Raw genomic sequence first — 18,874 nt, 5'->3', positions numbered from 1 at the left:
TTTTCCTTTTTGAAGATAATCAACTAAGATAACTCCATGACTATCCCAAAAACAGTCACCATCACTTTCCCAGCCGAGAAAACAGTTTTTGCTTTTTTTGGAGCCGGTTCCCCCTTTGCAGTCCACTGTTTTGACTGTATTTTTGTTTTGGGCGTATAATGGTGTATCCAAGTTTCATCTACAGTAATTAATCGGCACCAAAACTCTATTTGCGCCGATTTTTTGCGCCTAAACTGTTTTTGGTCTAACGTGAGCAAACGCGGCACCCAACAGCTTTCTCATGTCTAAATCTTGATTTAATATGTGACAGATCTCTCTCACTTTAATTCGGCGGTCGTCTAACACTATTTGGTGAAGTTTCCCATACGTAGAGTCCAACTCATCTTTGATTTGCGTAGGCGTATTGCCTTTTAAAAACAAAAATTTAAAAAAAGCTCTATACTCAATTTTTTCCATTTTCACAAAAACACACACATCGACGCACTCAAACGACTATCAACTAAAAACTGCGCGTCCAAAATGGCCGAAACTGTAGTGAGTAACTGTCAAAAGATGCACAACTACATTCACTAGCTTTTATTGACGAGTACCGCCATCTTTGCGTTGAGGTCGGAAACTTTTCAGACCACCCTCGTAAATGACTATATTGTGAATTTAAATTTACATTATTAACGTAATAAACATATGTACTACTTTTAACAACACAACACGCGACGCACGTCTTCTGTCATCGGCTCTCGATAGTATTCATTTTAATCGTTGGTTCTAGTCTATTTACAAAATGGAAGAGTTTGGTGATATCATTCAGTCCCTGATTAAAACGGTCGATGTTTTGAGTGGCAAAATCGAGGGTTTCGGTAGCGAACTGACCACGATTCGTTCAATTTTAAGTGACGGTAGTGCTAAAATTGTGTGCCCTTCATGCAAGTACTCGTACAACGTAACTGCAGGTACTCCCCAGGTACTAGCGCCGGCGCCAGACTTAAATGTGTGTGTGCGCTCAGCGTACGGCGATATCACTAAGCAGCCGTCTGGGATACCTCCACCGCCCGGGCCCCCCGGCCACGCCCCCGCTCCTGCTATTACCTTAGCCGCTCTAGCCGGCCAGACTCACCTTCCCGTTAGCGGCGTCCAGCCGCTCACTACTCGCAAAATGACCACAAGATCCACTGCTAAAAAAGGAAAACCGGAGGAAGATCTACATTCTGCTTCCACATCTGCTGCAGCGGCGTCTTCTCCTCCACAACCACAGAGTACAATACAGCCTGTTGTGCCCAAGCTGCCAACCCAGCCAATAACATCGTATAGCGATGCCCTCGTCAACGGTAGACGACGATCTCGGCCAATCTGTAAAGGGACAGGGTCTATCGACGACAGCTTGGTCACTATTCCCAAAAACCTACATCTGCATGTATTCATGTTTCACCCGAATACCACAGAAGAAAATATATCTTCATTCTTAAAAAAGAAGAAGCCGGATTTAATTTACACTGTCGAAAAACTGGTTACGAGGCATGAACGTTATGCTGCCTTCAAAATAGGCATACCGGAAAATTACTTCCACTTTTTCCTGGACCCCACGATCTGGCCTGAAAACGTGGCCTTCAACGAATGGTCATTTCGGAGACCACGACCCCAAACTAGGACGGTCGATACGACGTCCGAAAAAGATAGACATTAGTGGAGTATACCAGAACGTTCGAAGTCTGAATAATAAAATTATCGACTTCATGACAAACGTAATGTGCCAGAAACCACTTCTGATTGCTCTTACCGAAACTTGGCTAACTTCAAGCACCTTTTCGTCGGAGCTATTCGAAAACCTATACCACGTCTACAGGAAGGATAGAGGCAGTCGCGGAGGAGGGACTCTCCTAGCCCTCCGAGCTGACAGCCACTCACACGCGGAAAGAATGGACTGCATAGAAACCCAAGGTGAAGACTTGTGGGTGAAAGTATCGCATAGAAATGTCATCATTTATATATGTGTTGTATATTTTCCTCCAAATACAACATCTGAACAGTATCAATTATTTTACGACAAAACTATAAGTGAAAGTGTAAAGTTACAATAAAAAAATATTATTATTTTCGGTGATTTTAACTTTCCCTCAGGGAAAAACCCAATTGACGTTTTCGATTACTTTTGTTCTTTTTATAATTTAACACAATTCAACACTGTTTATAACATAAATGCACACATGTTAGACCTAGTATTAAGTAATGTAAATTCTAAAAATGCTGTTATCTGCCGCCATGACTCCCCATTAGTCAGAGAGGATATTCATCACCCTTCACTTTCATTCACATTCGATTACTCAACTCAATCACATATACAAACAGACACATTGCCTCCAGACATAAACATGGGTTGGATTTTCCACGAAAGCTCAGATAACACACTTAAGAATGCCTTAGAACAACATCACTGGAATCATTACGATTGCCTTGACGTAAATCTAGCTGTCGAAATGTTTTATGAACAGCTCAATAATATTTTCAACATTTGTTTTAAGAAAAGATCTACACGTATGCTCAAAGATGTTAGACAATATCCGAAATGGTTTAATGGGGAAATCATTCACCTCATACGAGAAAAAACTAAAATGCACTATCTTTGGAAAAAAACAAAATCCGAACATGCCTTAGCTAACTTTAAAACTTTGCGAAAATCAATCAAACGGTTAATTGGTCAGGCCTACACTGACTTTACACGTGAGGCCGAGAACAGTATAATAACAGACCCAACTCAATTTTGGTCTTACACTAACGATAAACGCCGCGGCTGTGACAAACTTAACCACATGGACTACAAAGACAATAAATATGATGGATCGTCTGAAATCGCCGCAGGTTTCGCACACTATTTTCAATCAGTATTTAGCGACAATATCCCCAAACTTGACATATCCTCTATAGCTTCATCGTCATTTAACTCTTTACCTGTACAAATTCATGAAATTAACGATGACGATATTATTACAGCTTTCCATAAGCTAAAACCTAAATACTCCGTCGGCCCAGATTGTATTCCACCTATAATCCTTAAAAGATATGCAAGTTATTTTGTTCAACCTCTAAAACATATTTTTAACCTATCACTTCGCAAAAATATCTTTCCGGAAATGTGGAAACTAACGAAAGTAACGCCTATACATAAAAAAGGAAAAAAGTCAGAAATAGATAATTACAGACCTGTAGCTGTGTTGTCAGCACCCGCAAAACTTTTAGAAACCATAATTTATTCACAGATATATAACCAAACAAAACACGCACTCACCGAAAATCAGCACGGATTTCGTCCCACACTGTCACCTTCAACGAATCTTATGAATCTCATTACCTATATTAATAATTCATTTGAAAATTTTGTACCTGTTGATGTGATTTATACAGACTTCGAGAAAGCATTTGATAAAGTCGACCATGATATTTTATTAAAAAAATTAAGTGACATCGGATTCTCTCAGAATTTCCTCGCTTTTGTGGCTAGCTACTTACGCAATCGTCGTCAGTATGTCAGTTACGGACACCATATCTCTCACGAATACAAAACTAACTCCGGGATTCCCCAGGGATCGAATCTAGGACCCCTTCTCTTTCTCCTATTCATCAATGACATTGGCAACACTATAAACCACTCAAAATATCTCCTTTTTGCTGACGATATAAAACTTTTCAAAGCAATCAAAAGTTACATCGATTCCATTCTTCTGCAGAACGATCTTGATTCTCTTGTCAAATGGTCGGAACTGAACAACTTACCCTTCAGTATTCAGAAATGCAGTGTCGTTACATTTACAAGGTCCAAAGATACATTCCTGTTCCCCTACCACATTAATAAACATGAATTAACACGTAAAAATGAGATTCGAGACCTTGGCGTAATTTTTGAAGCAAATCTCTCTTTCAAATCCCATATATCTGATATTGTCTCCCGTGCCAACAAAATGCTTGGATTTGTTCTTCGTAATTCAAGATCATTTACCAACGGAATCGCAATCCGAAGAACGTATGAAGCACTTGTTCGCAGTATCTTGGAATATAGCTCCATTATTTGGGCCCCTTCTGAGCAAAACCATATTCTCGAAATAGAAAAAGTACAAAAGAGATTCATGCGTTACCTATATATGAGGGAATATATGTACTACCCTTTCCTGTATCCATCCTTATTCTTAGCAGGAATGCTCGATCTTAATACATTAGAAGCCCGCCGAAAAATATTTTTAGGAAAAAATTTTTTTAAGATAATCTCTGGAACTATACATAATCCACCTATTTTGAAAGAGATTAACTTATATGTCCCAGACAAGTATACTCGTGGAAGGTCCCATACCCTTTTTTATGCTCCAAAAGCGAGGACTTCTGCCTATCAGAACGCCCCAGTCAACAGAGCGACTGAACTGCTCAACGAGTCTGCATTGACCATCGACATTTTTAACGTAACCTACAGGCAGTTTAACAATTACCTTTTGACGTATGTCACAAAGTAGTGAAACTGACCTTTTTATGTGTTTTGCTATACTTTTTGTCTAATTTGTAATCTTCTCCATAATGTATTGGTGAATAACCGTTTTACGGAGAACATGAAAAATAAATAAATAAATAAATAAATAAATAAATAAATGTATTTTCAGGACGAGCTGCTATACGGTACTGGGCTGTTTGTGTCAGAGACTCCCCGGATCGTTTGGCCCGAAGTATGGAACCAAAGCAGCCCAGTTGCTCTTGACGCAGTTGAATGAAAACGAGCTAAATGTGACCATCTCCGTGTGGGAAAATGCCATTATATTGATGGCTAATTTACCGGTAGGTTTTTTTGTTGTTGTTTAAAAATATGCAGTGAAATTCTTTTTTTGGAAAGATGAAATGGGCCGAGAATAGGCATTTAACTGGTAGGTTACCGAGCTCCCGACCTCTTGCGTGCCGGCCATAAAATAGTTTTTTGTGCGCTATGTGCTAGCTGAAAGTAATTACTTACTGTTTCGAAAAATTATATTGTGTTTTTATAATTTTTTTGTTTGTTTATTGCATATTGCATTTTCCTAGAATGGCTACTTATATTCAGGGAAATGATTTTTTCTCCCGCACCGTGGGGCGGGCGGCTTTTGACTGATTTTTTACAACACTACTGTATTATTCCGAGATTGATAAAATTTTGCACCTTCAAAACAAGAGGAGTGTTAATGTCTAAGGTCTGATTTAATAAAGCAAAGCTTTTGCAACGCTGTTAATGTCTAAGGTCTGATTTCATAAAGCTTGTGCAACGCTGTTAATGTCTATGGTCTGATTTCATAAAGCTTGTGCAACGCTGGATCCAGCGGACAATCAAATTTCGAATTAACGAATTCCCACTTAATTCGAAATTTTATGAAAAAAAAAAAAAAAATTCGAAAATCGAGTTCCTCGGCCGCCCCTTCAAATTCGGGTGGTATCTTTGGAGGAAACTCGTATTAATACCAATTATTCCCGTATAAATCGAATTTTTGCAGCCGATTTCCGTCGCGGTCGGCCCTTCAAGTTCAGTTATTCTAAGCAAATTCATAAAAATACCACTCATTTCCACGTAAATCAAATTTCCGCGGCAGATTAACTTCGCAGCCGGTCCTTTAAACTCGGATATTCGAAAAATATGATATATTTATGCGTAAACCGAAATTTCGGTATCGGCCGATCTTTTAAATTCAGATATTTGAAGTAAATTTCGTAAAAATATGTCAAATTTCCGCGTGAATAGAAATTTTGCGGCCGATTTCCGTAGCTTCGGACCTTTTAACTCAGATATTCGAAGTAAATTTAGTAAAAAATACAAGATATTTTCCGCATAAATTGAAATTTCGGAGCCGATTTCCGTCGCGCCGGATATTTGAAATTCAGATATTCAAAATAAATTCGTAAAATACGATATATTTTTGCGTAAATCTAAATTTCGCGGCCGACCCTTTAAATTCAGATATTTTATTTATGTTATGGCTGTCTTTTAGATTCAAATTTACGAAATTTTATGATTTATTTTCGCCAAAATCGAATTTTTTCGAATTACACAAACAAATTTTCTTGTGCGGACAAAAATAAATTTCGAATTACGAATTAACGAATTTCGAATTACGAATTAACGAATTTCGAATTAAAAATCATTATGTATGAAAAAATCTTTGTGTGGATATTTTTTTGGCGAAAATTTTGAATTATGGGTTTTTTCGAATTATCAGGGTTTGAATTAACGGGGTTCTAACAAACAAACACTATTGCGTCATTAATGTTTCCACCTGTGATGCGCTTTTTCACAGATAAAATAAATATATTTGCAAGTGACAAAATGATAAGCTAGAAAAATCTTAAGATATATTATTTCTTTGCCAAGTGAATAAAATATATTTTAGTATGCTAGGAAAATTTTTTATGGTTCAAAATACCATAAAATCGAGTCAAGTGCAGTTGAGCTGCTAACATATTAGCTGGGGAAGATATATTATATCTCAATTTCCCACACTCGACTTAGCACAGATTAAAATTAAGATTTTTTTTCAGGAATGGTGGAAGTTGGTGCAGTTGGACGAGGGGGTTCTGCCTTCCATCTGCGAGACCCTGAGCGCTGGGGGCTGGGGCAGCGCTGGCCGCATGGCTCCCCTGCTGCTACCACTCCTGGCGCACCTGTCCGCCTCCACGCTCAGCCAGCAGTTTTACGACGCTTTCTTCGGGGCCATCTTGAAAGGGTAACTATTATGACAGTTCTAACCTATTTTTCTACACTTTGGGTATTCCAAACTCCATCAGACCGATTGCCATCTCTAATGCAGACACAATGTAGGCATGCTGAGTCTGTTCTACAGGTATTTCGTAGGAGGTAGCAGCATTGATCCCCTGCACACCATTGGACACATGTGAAACTTGACAGACACCCTTTCACAGTTAATTTTTCATGAAAATGGGTTTTTTCTTTGATTCGTTTTTGTCGGCTTGCATGTAGAAAGAACTATTGGCATCTGTTTTCTTCCTTCATGTAATCCAGGCCTCTTCAAGATTAGCATTTATAATTATTTTTCTACAGCCCCTACCTTTAACCCACCTCAGAATGCTGATATATTTCCCATGTCTTTACACTTTACAGACAGGGGAACTCTTATGAGGATTCACATTTAAATAATTAAATGAATGTGAAAATGTCTTGTGAAAAGTGGGGATATGATGTTGTTATCACTGTAATTTCTAGGTAGAGAGGATGGGATGCCATACAACTCTACTTTCATGTAACTCTCATCATTTAGTTCTTTAATTGCCAACCTGATATTAAAATGACTTTTCCTTTTTTATAGTAATTTATTAATGTTACATTTTTTTTGCTTGCAGAGCAGAGCAGCGGTGTGTTGTATCCTCAAAGTCAGAATGCTGTGCCTGGATGGGAGGTTTGGCAGAATGCCTGCGCTATGTTTCTGTGGGAGTCACTGACGCTGAATACACCATACAATCCCTCGGCAAGGCTTTACGGCTGTGGCTAACATTCATCGCACGATCCCACATATCAATCAATCCATATACACCACTGAAAGTCAGTGTTGGCTATATGTCAGACCTGATTAAATTCTGGACCAAACAATCCCTGTCTTCCAAGAATGCCAACTTTTTCTCCCAGTTACTGAGATTGTTCTGGAATAATGTGATGTTTGTTATAACATCTCAAGTGGAGAAGGCTGCGCCTGAAGATGACTTGAAAGAAATGACAGACGTCCATAGGGAATTGTTGGCTGGGCTTAAATCCAGCACTCACGTTAAAGTAAAGAAGGTCACGAGAGTTAAATTTGACTCCGATAATGCTGATACTAATGCTGTTGAGAAGAAACTTCCCGTAGAAGAACCTTTGCAAGATGCTAATGTAAAACAGACATATGAAAGGGAGCTATTTTCTACAGTGAATGATGTTTGTGCACTGTATCTTCAATGGGCCAAAACTAATAATATCTCGGCTCCTATTTTGGGGCCTCTGTACTCGCTTGTGTTAGAATTTGATTCTGCTCAAGTATTTAAGGCCATGTTGCACTCAATTTTAAAAGGAAATCAAGATGCCAAGTTATATAATCTCTATTCAGAAGTGTTCTTTGGCTGGTTGAAGGGAGACTCTATGAGATCGCAAGCTGTTGTGGACTTGACATTTGGTATGTTCACTTATTTGACAGAAGATGAGCAAAAGCAACTATTGAAGACATTTGAACAGGTAAATGGTACATCTCAGGGTAATTTTTTTGCTTTCGGGAACACCTTGTAAGGTCTCATAGAAATCGTTGTGTCTATGTTGTTTTATGGTGAGAAATATGATCTAAAATCTAAATGGTGTTAGAAGAAAACACCACGCTTTATATTCAAATCTAGAAGTTAACCACAAAATAATAAAAATGTGCACCCTGAAGTTTCCCACCAAGAAGTTTGTTGGTGGTAAAATGATGAATTTTTTTTAAATGACAAAGTAAGTGTGGTGACAATAATGTTAGTAATACATTAGTCTAATAAAAAGGGAGTGTGAGTTTTTTTTTTAATTTTCAATAATTTTAGTTAAAAACGTAAACGTAAACGTTGAGCCATTTTTAAAACTTTTTTATTTTTGCATTCGAAATTTAAATATTTCAAAAATTATGTTTACTTCTAATCATAAAATTTGAAAGCGTATTTTTCACCTTTCAAAAAGAGTTTTTAGTTTTCGGATACATTCAGAATTATTCCAATTTTTGTTCCATTTTATTGCGAAGTGACTTTCTGACAGAATATTCCAGAGGCCTTAGGGGTTAAAATTCCTACATATTATATATGTAGATACAGATATATGATAGAGATAGCTGACCACCAAAGAAGTTTTTTATAATCCATCCTTTGGCATAAGGAACTGGAGGGAGAAGACTGGCTAAAGTGGAGATATTACTTAGAGGTAGCTAGGACTCTCCGACGATAGTAGCTCTGGTGATAAATTCCTCTTTATAATTATTTTTTGAGTTATAAATTATGTTTTTTTTAACAGTTGCCGCTTTCTACAATCAAGTGGTGCATATCTCGTTGCTTAGCGTATCCTCATTCCTCTCGAGCATCTGTTCGGGAATGGCTGCAAGGCGACTTGGTTCACCAATCCATCGTATCGATGACCCATCTCGTAGTCAAAGAAGGAGACAGACATCACGCCACTTTACTTAAGATGTGCTTTGCTCAAGATAACAATGGAGGTAAAATCAACCCCTTTCCATTACATAATTAAAATAATACAATACATATTGATCAACACTCTGATGTTTTGTTTTGGGACTTCTTCTATGAGTTGCTAATAATGTTATGTATTACTTTTCTAGTGATTCTTATTAACGAGAAGACATGTTCGAGCATCATATCGATCTTATCTGAATCCTTGTCCCATGATGATTCCATACATTTGGATATGTGTGCGTCATTTGCATCTCAGTTGGCCGCCTCGTTGTGCTCAGACGATAAGTACAAAGGGGTTGATGAACTTCTTCTCAGCTTATTTGTGCTTAATTGTAATGTACAGGTAAAGCAATACAGTAGAACCCCGTTAATTCGAACCCCGATAATTCGAAAAAACGCGTAATTCGAAATTTTCGCAAAAAAAATTTCCGCTGAAAAATTTTTTCATACAAAATTTTTTTTAATTCGAAATTCGTTAATTCGTAATTCGAAATTTATTTTTGTCCGCGCACGAAAATTTGTTCGTGTAATTCGAAAAAATTTGATTTTTGCGAAAATAAATCATAATATTTCGTAAATCTGAATCTAAAAGTCAGCCGTGGCGGTAAAACGCCGAAAAATGTATTTTTACGTGGTTATACATCGTCCTAATTAGTATTATTATTTTGTAAATCTGAATCGATTTACACTGGAATGTCGTATTTTTTCAAATTTATTTCGAATATCCGAGTTTAAAGGGCCGAGAAAATACATTTTACGCGGATATATGTCGTAGTTTTACGAGTTTACACCAAATATCTGCATTTAAAGGGTCGGCCGCGACGAAACTCGGCCGCGTAATTTCGATTTACGCGTAAATATATCGTATTTTTACTAACTTTACTTCGAATATCCGCGTTGAAAAAATACGGCGCGATGGAAATCGGCCGAAAAATTTCGATCCATGCCGAAATATGACATATTTTTACGAATTTACTTCAAATATCTGAACTTAAAAGGCCGGCCGCGACGAAAAACTGCCGACAAAATTCGATTTACGCGGAAATATATCATATTTTTACGAATTTATTTCGAATAGGTATCTGAATTTGAAGAGCCGGCCGCGACGGAATACGGCCGCGAATTCTCGTTTTACGCGGAAATATATCGTATTTTTACGAATTCAAATTCAGATATTTGAAATAAAGGGCCGGCCGCGACAGAAAATTACCGCGAAATCTCGATTTACGCGGAAATATATCGTATTTTTACGAATATCTCAATTTAAAGGGTAGGCCGCGACCGAAATCGGCAGCGAAATCTCGATTTACGCGTAAATATATAGCATTTTTATGAATTTATTTCGAATATCTGAATTTGAAGAGCCGGCCGCGACGGAATACGGCCGCGAATCCTCGTTTTACGCGGAAATGTATCGTATTTTTACGAATTCAAATTCAGATATTTGAAATAAAGGGCCGGCCGCGACGGAAAATTACCGCGAAATCTCGATTTACGCGGAAATATATCGTATTTTTATGAATATCTCAATTTAAAGGGTAGGCCGCGACCGAAATCGGCAGCAAAATCTCGATTTACGCGTAAATATATAGCATTTTTACGAATTTATTGCGAATATCTGAATTTACAGGGCCGGCCGCTACGGTAACCGACCGCGAAAATAAAGAAATAATTGGTATTAATACGAATTTACAACTAAAATACCACCCGGATTTGAAGAGGCGGCCGAGAAAATCGATTTTCGGCGTATTTTTTTTTTTTTTTTTTCATAAAATTTCGAATTACGTGGGAATTCGTTAATTCGAAATTTGATTTTTGATGTCCGCTGGATTTCGAATTAACGAGGTTCTACTGTATTCGCTTAACAATAATTATAAACACATTCAGTAGAACTCGTGTAGTTCAATTTCTCTCTGCTTGAGTGGACTATATTTCATACATTGTTTGTCCTTTGTTTCAGGGGGGAAGTGAAGTTTTGTCCCGTGACACATGGTGGGAAGTGAATACCTCTTGGCAAGACGCTCTTTCTGCATTTTCCTGGGAAAAGCTGATCAATTTCACGGAGAAAGCATCAGATGTGGTGTTTAATAAATTAGTCAAAAAGTAAGTACACATAGATGCACAAAACAAGAACAAAGTTTAGGGTTTTCTTTGAATTTACTACAGTTTTCGTTCTTTGAAACTGGAATGAATTTGATAATGAAACAAACGTTTCAAAATACATATAATTTTTTGTTGTTTGTTTTTGGGGTGTTATGCCGTGTTGCGCTAACTCCTTCTTTAGCCGACGTTTCGGACAGCGTTGCAGTGTCCATCATCAGGGCAGATCCGGTAGATCCGAAGATGTGTAAATTTTGGTTGTCGAGTTTGTGCTTATTTATTTGTGGCCTGGGCCCGTCCAAGTGCGAAATGCCAACGGAAGTGGCGACATCTTGTGGCGAATTCTGAAAGCACAGTATTTATGATAGCCTGGGGCCCATCCAAGTGCGAAATGCCAACGGAAGTGGCGCCATCTTGTGGTGAATTCTAGAATTAGAAAACCGATTGACAGCGGTTAGAGTAGATGTACCCAGTATCAAGGTATAAATGCAATGGTTTTATATTGTATTATTATATGGTATTGGAGTATACTTAGACATGTTATTTGCGTTTAGCTTTGGTGTAGCCAGAATTCGCCACAAGATGTCGCCACTTCCGTTGGCATTTCGCACTTGGACGGGCCCAGGCCACAAATAAATAAGCACAAACTCGACAACCAAAATTTACACATCTTCGGATCTACCGGATCTGCCTTGATGATGGACACTGCAACGCTGTCCGAAACGTCGGCTAAAGAAGGAGTTAGCGCAACACGGCATAACACCCCAAAAACAAACAACAAAAAATGCTTTTGGCCGTGAGAATCTAAAAACTTACCTACATATAATTTTTTTTACATGTTTATTAGGTTGCGTAAACCAGTGGAGTTTCAGCATATTTATTGTAGATAGTGGAAATGAAAGACAAAAACAAATAAATTAAAATTAACCCTTATAAGCCGGACCCCTGCATATGCAGTGTTGAAGAATTGTGCTTACGTATGGTACGGAGCACTGCAATTGTAGTGTTGACCTTATCCGTTCATTTTGCCTTTGGATAATACCTCTCCATACTAGGCTAGTTAACCCATTGGCATCAAACCCCGCCGGCCCGGCAAACTAAATAACTTGAAAATCATATACACAGCGTGGGTAGGGACTTCGTAATTAGCCCTTTGATTTAATTTTTCCCGTAGTGATTTAGTAAATTCTCCTGAGGATAAATGGAAAATATCGGCATCTGAAAAAACTTTATTGTAATTTGTGCTTATCGTTCTGAAAACTTATCTTTGAATCTTAAAATTTGAAGAAGTCGATTCAAATTGTATCGATTTTAAAGCTAATTTAGTATTTCCTATTAAGTATTATTTACCATCCCTAATAACTCTGTTGTAATTTGTACCCAATCTTTCTCGTGAACTGTGCATGTAACAGATAAAGAGGTTAAAACAAAGCCATCAGCGGCAGTAGGATACTTGAGTATTACGTATATAAGAGTATGCTATGCCTCTCCTGGCCACATTGATGTGTATTATTTTACTTAATATTATCAACGTCCAGGAGTAAAGTGCGCTATCTTTGAGAGGTGATTCTAAATGATGGAGAAGTAAAAAAGTATTTTTCCGTGGAAGAATATTTATTTTTTCCATACAACAAAATTCAACTGAAAAAATTCCCTGAAAACTATCTTAACCTCTCAGAAAAAGACTTTTATTTACTTTGTGTTCCTTTGCGTACTGTCAAAACGTGAAAATTTTTGTGTTATTCACGAGTTTTGTTAAAAGCTTCATAACTCACGTTTTGGGAAACGTAGCCTCATTCTAAAAAATGTTTTGGAAAGATTATGAAATTCACTATCGTATTGTTTTGTTATATGTAAATATTTGCGTTTCTAAATATACATTTTCTGAAAACGTCAAAAATATGTAAAAATCGCTGACCATTATTTCAAAGCTGTGAAAAATGTACTTTTTTCTGAGTATCATAAAGAAATAACACTTTATATATTGAAGAAATATAATTAAAAACTATTAGTCACCTCAAAATATTAACCGTCCAAACTAAAATATTATTAATAAATTATTTAGAAACGCAATAAATTATGAACAAACAAGATGACAGATCCAATCGACTTAGATAATGCACCTCTACATTCCATAGATATTCTTGAATACAGACGCGTAGCGTTATTCATTATCGATACTCTGTTTTTTAAATCATGGCAATCCGTATACTAGTGATGGAAATAAATCGATTTTTGTAAAATCTCGCGCGTTTACGTGAAAAGACGTTCTAATGTCTTGACCGCTATTATCATATTTACGTCTTTTGACGTTCTAATGTTCTGAGTGGTTAAAATGTTTGAATTTCGTAAAAAGTTATTTATCTTTTTTATTTGTATAATCACTTAGAACCTCCCGAAGTTAGCGCAATTTACCCCCAACACCCTGCATTTAAAAGCTGATTTTCCATTCACACAGTTTCGTAAACTTCGCACTTATCTCAGTTAGTGCTAGAAAAACACCTGACTGTTCAATTATCACATTTCAATTAATTGGTTGTTATCTAACCATGTATTATTGTTTTCAGAAATTCAACATCATCTGATAAGGACTGTATGAGTACATTGGTTGACTTGTCCTACAACTTAATATGCTCTTGCGTGGACACATCTAATCTTATTACCAGTGACTTCAGCAAGTTATGCAAAGTCATTGAAATCATCATGAAAATGGAATCAAAAGACCTTGAGACGTGCTTTTCAAGCGTTTATTCGAAAGCCTTAATTGCCGACATATTGAACGGTAAAGTTGATTCTCCCATGGCTGGTGACTCGACAACTTTGAAATCCATTATCGAAGATTCACAAAAGGATAGAAAAGCCTACAACGAACTCACTGACGATGAATTACAGACCTTTTTGAAGTGGTTATTGTTTTGTACCAAGTTGATTGATAAAATATTAATTACTTCCAATCTTAAAAATTCTGAACCAGATTCTTCCGATGATGAAGGTGTAGTAGAAGAAATGGAATCCCAAAGTTTCCTGAATAATGCCGTGGACTGTGTTGACATGAAAAATATTCTTAGCAAGATTATTTATAATATTGCCATTGTTAAAACATTGTACAATGAATATCAAGCGGTAAGCACATTCTAAAATTTGATCAATAGCTCATTCTATATATTATTTTCATCTGTGCCGGTGGCCAAAAGAGGAACTAATTAACGAGGTTAGTTGTGCATTCAATCATTTACTAGCCAAGTCTTCCATAATTTTCCCCTTTCAATGATGGAAGTAGAAGGAATTCAAATATAAGGTCAGTTTGTTGTTAAGCTGGGAATGTTTGTCTTTCTTTAAAAAAAGATCAACTGAATTTTTTTCCGGGGATCATTTTGATAATTTACAAATAGTTTAATTTAGGTGGTCTTGTAAATGTTAACTATAAATTTAACCTATATTGTATTTGAAGTTTGTTTACACTTTGGTGATTCAACTGCGTATTTTCTTTTAAAAATACATGATAGTTTCAAGAATTTTTCCTTTGTGGTACGCATTATGTTAGAATTATTATAATCACCAATGATAATTTCGTATACCCATAATATTATTATGCAGATTACCGTATAAATATTAATGTGTTTTGATTTGGAACCTCAAAGAATCCTTTATAAATAATACACCTATCACTGGAGACACCCATTCATAGCTTTAATTTTTAAGAAATGTAGCATTAATTATTGAAAAAATAGCTTTTATAGCTTTAATTTTGCGTTTTCATAGCGTTTATAGCTAAATAGGATAACGTCAAGGAATGGGAGTCGGTAAGAGGGGAAAAACAATTAAATTAGCAACATCACATGAAACATGTTTATTGTTTTATTGATTGAAATTCAACTCAGTAGAATGTGTCATGTTCGTTCTACGATCTGTCAATACAAGATTATAGCGACTAAAAACTCTTTTTTATTATCGCTAAAAACACCATTTATCGCTTTAATCAGTGGCGGTTCTTCCCTTAGGTCAATTGGTGTTTGACCCCCCAAATTTATAAGACAACAATAATAATCAATTAAATTCATCAAAACAACTGGTATTATTCTTAATTTATTTAAAATGTAACGCGAAACAGCAGCGGCGGCGAGTGACTAGCAGTGGCATCTGTTGTCTCTAATGGAAGCTTTCATTCATAAGTCCACACGATTCGCTGGGTCAATTTAAAGAATGTCCACTTTTGCATCTTCTGTCCCTATGCGCGCCATAAAATAAACGAGATAGCAACATATTTTTCGTCGAAGTAAAAATTAGATACCGAATAAAGCTTAGGGACGCTTAGGTCATGACCGTGAGGGAGACAACACGATGAATATTATATGTTTTATAGAGATGGTGACATAAACAAATGTCGGTTTTTCATTTTACACGCTTGTAGTGTGTGTAACAATGGTTGTTTTTCAATTGGATAGTTCGGGAAAGATTTGGAATAATTATTTATGTTGTTATCCATTTAGAATGAAGCTGAATAACGAAACAAAACAAAAAACGTAAAAGATCTTTCTCAAATAGAATCGAACTCTTATTTTATTTACTTTAATGTACAACTACATTAAAACTTAAAATCTTAAAGATAATTTGCCGCAAGTAGGACTACATGGATTGTGTATTTATTTCAAATTTACCATATTAACATAATATGTATTTAGAGTCCGCGACCTATTGATATAGATAATAATATATGGGCATTTTTCACAATATCAAATAAAGATTAGTCACACATTTTTTTCAAATGACCTACCACGACTTTAACCCTAGAGCCGCCACTGGCTTTAATTCGCGAAAATATCGTTAATGCTATGAATGGGTCTCTACCTATCATCATTGATCAATTGTACGTTAATGACTATCGTTATCATTATTTTATAAAATATAAATTATTACAGGCTCCTAAATAATGTTTCAATTCCATCAGCACTGATAACAACAATGAAATCTTTTAAATCCAAACAATATTATCATTGGTTCAAATGTGGACATTGTACGCCATAGATATATTACTCACGTCGACTGGTTGGGATGTCAGAATCCGCAGATTCAGTTGTACCAACCCAGCGATGTGTTATTAGTTTTTAAATGAAGATTTATAAATTTTCCATATAATGGAAGGGATTATTGTGTACCTAATTAAATTTGTAATTTACTTCTTGGCGGTTTTTTTCATGCAAAACGTGATTTTTGATTTGAGGCCAAAATAGCCAACCAAACTAAGTTTTTGTCCGAAGTTATATATTTCTATGATACTCGGCCGACCGTGACCGGGTATGTCATCCAAATGACAATTCAACACGCCTCCAAAAAGTGAAATAAAGTCATGAAAAGTGATGAAACCAAAACTAGGTTACATAGGTAACTATTAATCCTAGTTTTTTTTCATCACTTTTAATGACTGTATATCACTTTTTAAAGGTGTGTTGAATTTTTATTTTGATGAAATATGGAACCTCGGCCGACGATATAACATTTTGACACTTGAGTTATATATACAGCATAGCATTTAATAATTAATGTTTTGTGTTTGATTCTAGTGGCGGTGGTATGTCACCCTGATAGAATACTACAAGCTTATTGAGACAACGGCTGCCAACGCTGTCAAGTCCTTGTCGGAGGACAATTATTACAATATCCTGTGCTTCGTCAAGGCCAAAGCTGAGTCAGAGGGAATGTACTGGTCCGTGGTGTACCAGATGTGTGCCACGACCCTGAGGGACACCCAGAAGTCACTAGATTATAACCTCCACTTCAAGACCACAATCCTGGCACTGCGCAAAATGGATGATATGAACAGTATTCGTGAATATTCCGCTAAACAGCTTTGTCACAATATGCACGTAAGAAAACATTATTGTACTTTTCTTCCTTCTCTTTCTGTAATGGCATAGGTAAATTTTATAATTATTATGTAAATCATTACCTAATTCTTCGATCGATTTTTGTTCATAAAGTATATAGATGTACTAGCGGAAGTCCCCGGTATTGCCCGGAAGTTTTTCAAAATCGGATGTAACCTTACTAAAAAATGTGGTGAATATTTTATTCAATTGATAATCGACCATGTGTGTGAAAACATTACTAATATAGAAACTAACATACATACATTGTTTACACAGCAAAGAGGGTTGTTTATCTCTTGTATTAACTTGAAATTTCTCATTGAATTTCGGAATATTTCCAACGTATTTTAAATGTGCTATATATTTCTTTTTTTTGAAGATGTCGTAATAACAAATACCATTTTAAGAAACTAGATAAAATTACCTTTTAGATTTTTGTATTTGAAATATACTTTCGTATTCAAAAAGTGCAATATTTTAATTTCGAACATGAAAACAGTTAGATATTTTTACTCCAAATGTGGAAAAATTGTAGAATGCGAAATTTTTAAAACATACCTTTTATTTAGGGAATCTGCAAGAAAACTGTCACCTCACTTGTTATCTCGTTTATACAATAAAAAAAAATAATATTCCCACAGAATGACAACTTTAGTCGTGCTATGTCAAGAGTCCTAATAAAATAAGAGTATGTATGACAAAATGTGTGAATGTGAATGAGGCAAGAAGTGTGTGCCAAGACCGAGTTGTTTGGCGGTCCGTCCTCTTTGCCTACCCCTGCGGGAAACGGTGTGATGGTTAGTTAGTTAGTTAACCCATATAGTGCTAATTATTAATTAATTATAATTTAAATACGGCTACATTTGCAGTCCAGTGAAATTATAAAAATATTTATAATTTCACTGGACTATTAAAAATATCGCCCTCTTTAGGAATCACTACTTTAAGTTGATCTAAAACAGACAATAATGGACATTTTTGAATAAAATTCTTTTCTGTATTATTTATTTTTCCAGATACCAAATCCATCCACCGCCTACACACAAGGTCAGGATTTGAATGTTTCAGCAACATTGGCATTGAGATCTATCTTTTTATCCAAAAGTAAAAAAGTTTCGGAAATTATAATAACAACAGAAGATTTCCTTAATTGTTCTGCATCTGCCATGTTGACTTTGTCATGGATTATTGATAAGTATTATCAATGCAAGGAACTGATGCTCTATGATGTGTAAGTATTGTATATTTTTCTGGTTTTGGACTTTACTGGAAACACTTTTGTCGTATTTTAACTTTTTTATTTCGTATCACAAAACATGCTTTTTCTAATATCTACGTTGACAATAACAATTTATTAATAACGGGCCCCGACCCTTGTACAGATAAACACTGTTTACTGTAATAAATTTCTGAAGGAAAGAACACTTTTTTACTGGGGACAGTCCCTTTATAGGTTAAAAATACTAATCCATTGACACTTGTTGATATAGACAATGAAAAAAAAGGCAACTGCTTATCGACCTATTAGAGCTCTAAAATGTTAGCACAGATTCACACCATTTCTAATAATCAACTATTCAAACAATCCATAGATGGCTACTGTATCCAGAATTTAATTAATAAAGAACTTATCATTACAAAATTAAACAAGTATATTCAAAAATACATATCTATTTTATCAACTTGGGGGCCATAATGGAACCTTGTCATTCAAACGAAAAAGT

At 36.0% G+C, this 18,874-nt stretch overlaps 1 protein-coding gene across 1 annotated transcript in view; it reads left to right on the top strand.

Annotated features, from left to right (window-relative positions):
- Positions 1 to 18,874, top strand: part of Ltn1 (E3 ubiquitin-protein ligase listerin) — a 40,234-nt gene that overhangs the window by 9,338 nt on the left and 12,022 nt on the right. The window contains exons 7-15 of the mRNA XM_089632491.1: positions 4,638 to 4,809; positions 6,532 to 6,716; positions 7,351 to 8,212; positions 9,008 to 9,206; positions 9,330 to 9,526; positions 11,144 to 11,286; positions 13,851 to 14,406; positions 16,845 to 17,147; positions 18,167 to 18,381. Coding sequence (XP_089488617.1) covers positions 4,638 to 4,809; positions 6,532 to 6,716; positions 7,351 to 8,212; positions 9,008 to 9,206; positions 9,330 to 9,526; positions 11,144 to 11,286; positions 13,851 to 14,406; positions 16,845 to 17,147; positions 18,167 to 18,381 — 2,832 coding nt within the window. The remainder of the gene's footprint in view (positions 1 to 4,637; positions 4,810 to 6,531; positions 6,717 to 7,350; positions 8,213 to 9,007; positions 9,207 to 9,329; positions 9,527 to 11,143; positions 11,287 to 13,850; positions 14,407 to 16,844; positions 17,148 to 18,166; positions 18,382 to 18,874) is intronic.

This window comes from Hesperophylax consimilis, chromosome 6, assembly GCF_061612785.1.
Source record: "Hesperophylax consimilis isolate HC1 chromosome 6, BYU_Hcon_1.0, whole genome shotgun sequence".
NCBI lineage: Eukaryota > Metazoa > Arthropoda > Insecta > Trichoptera > Limnephilidae > Hesperophylax > Hesperophylax consimilis.
The sequence above is the reverse complement of the archived record's forward strand: the minus strand, read 5'-3'. Positions and strand labels throughout refer to the sequence as shown.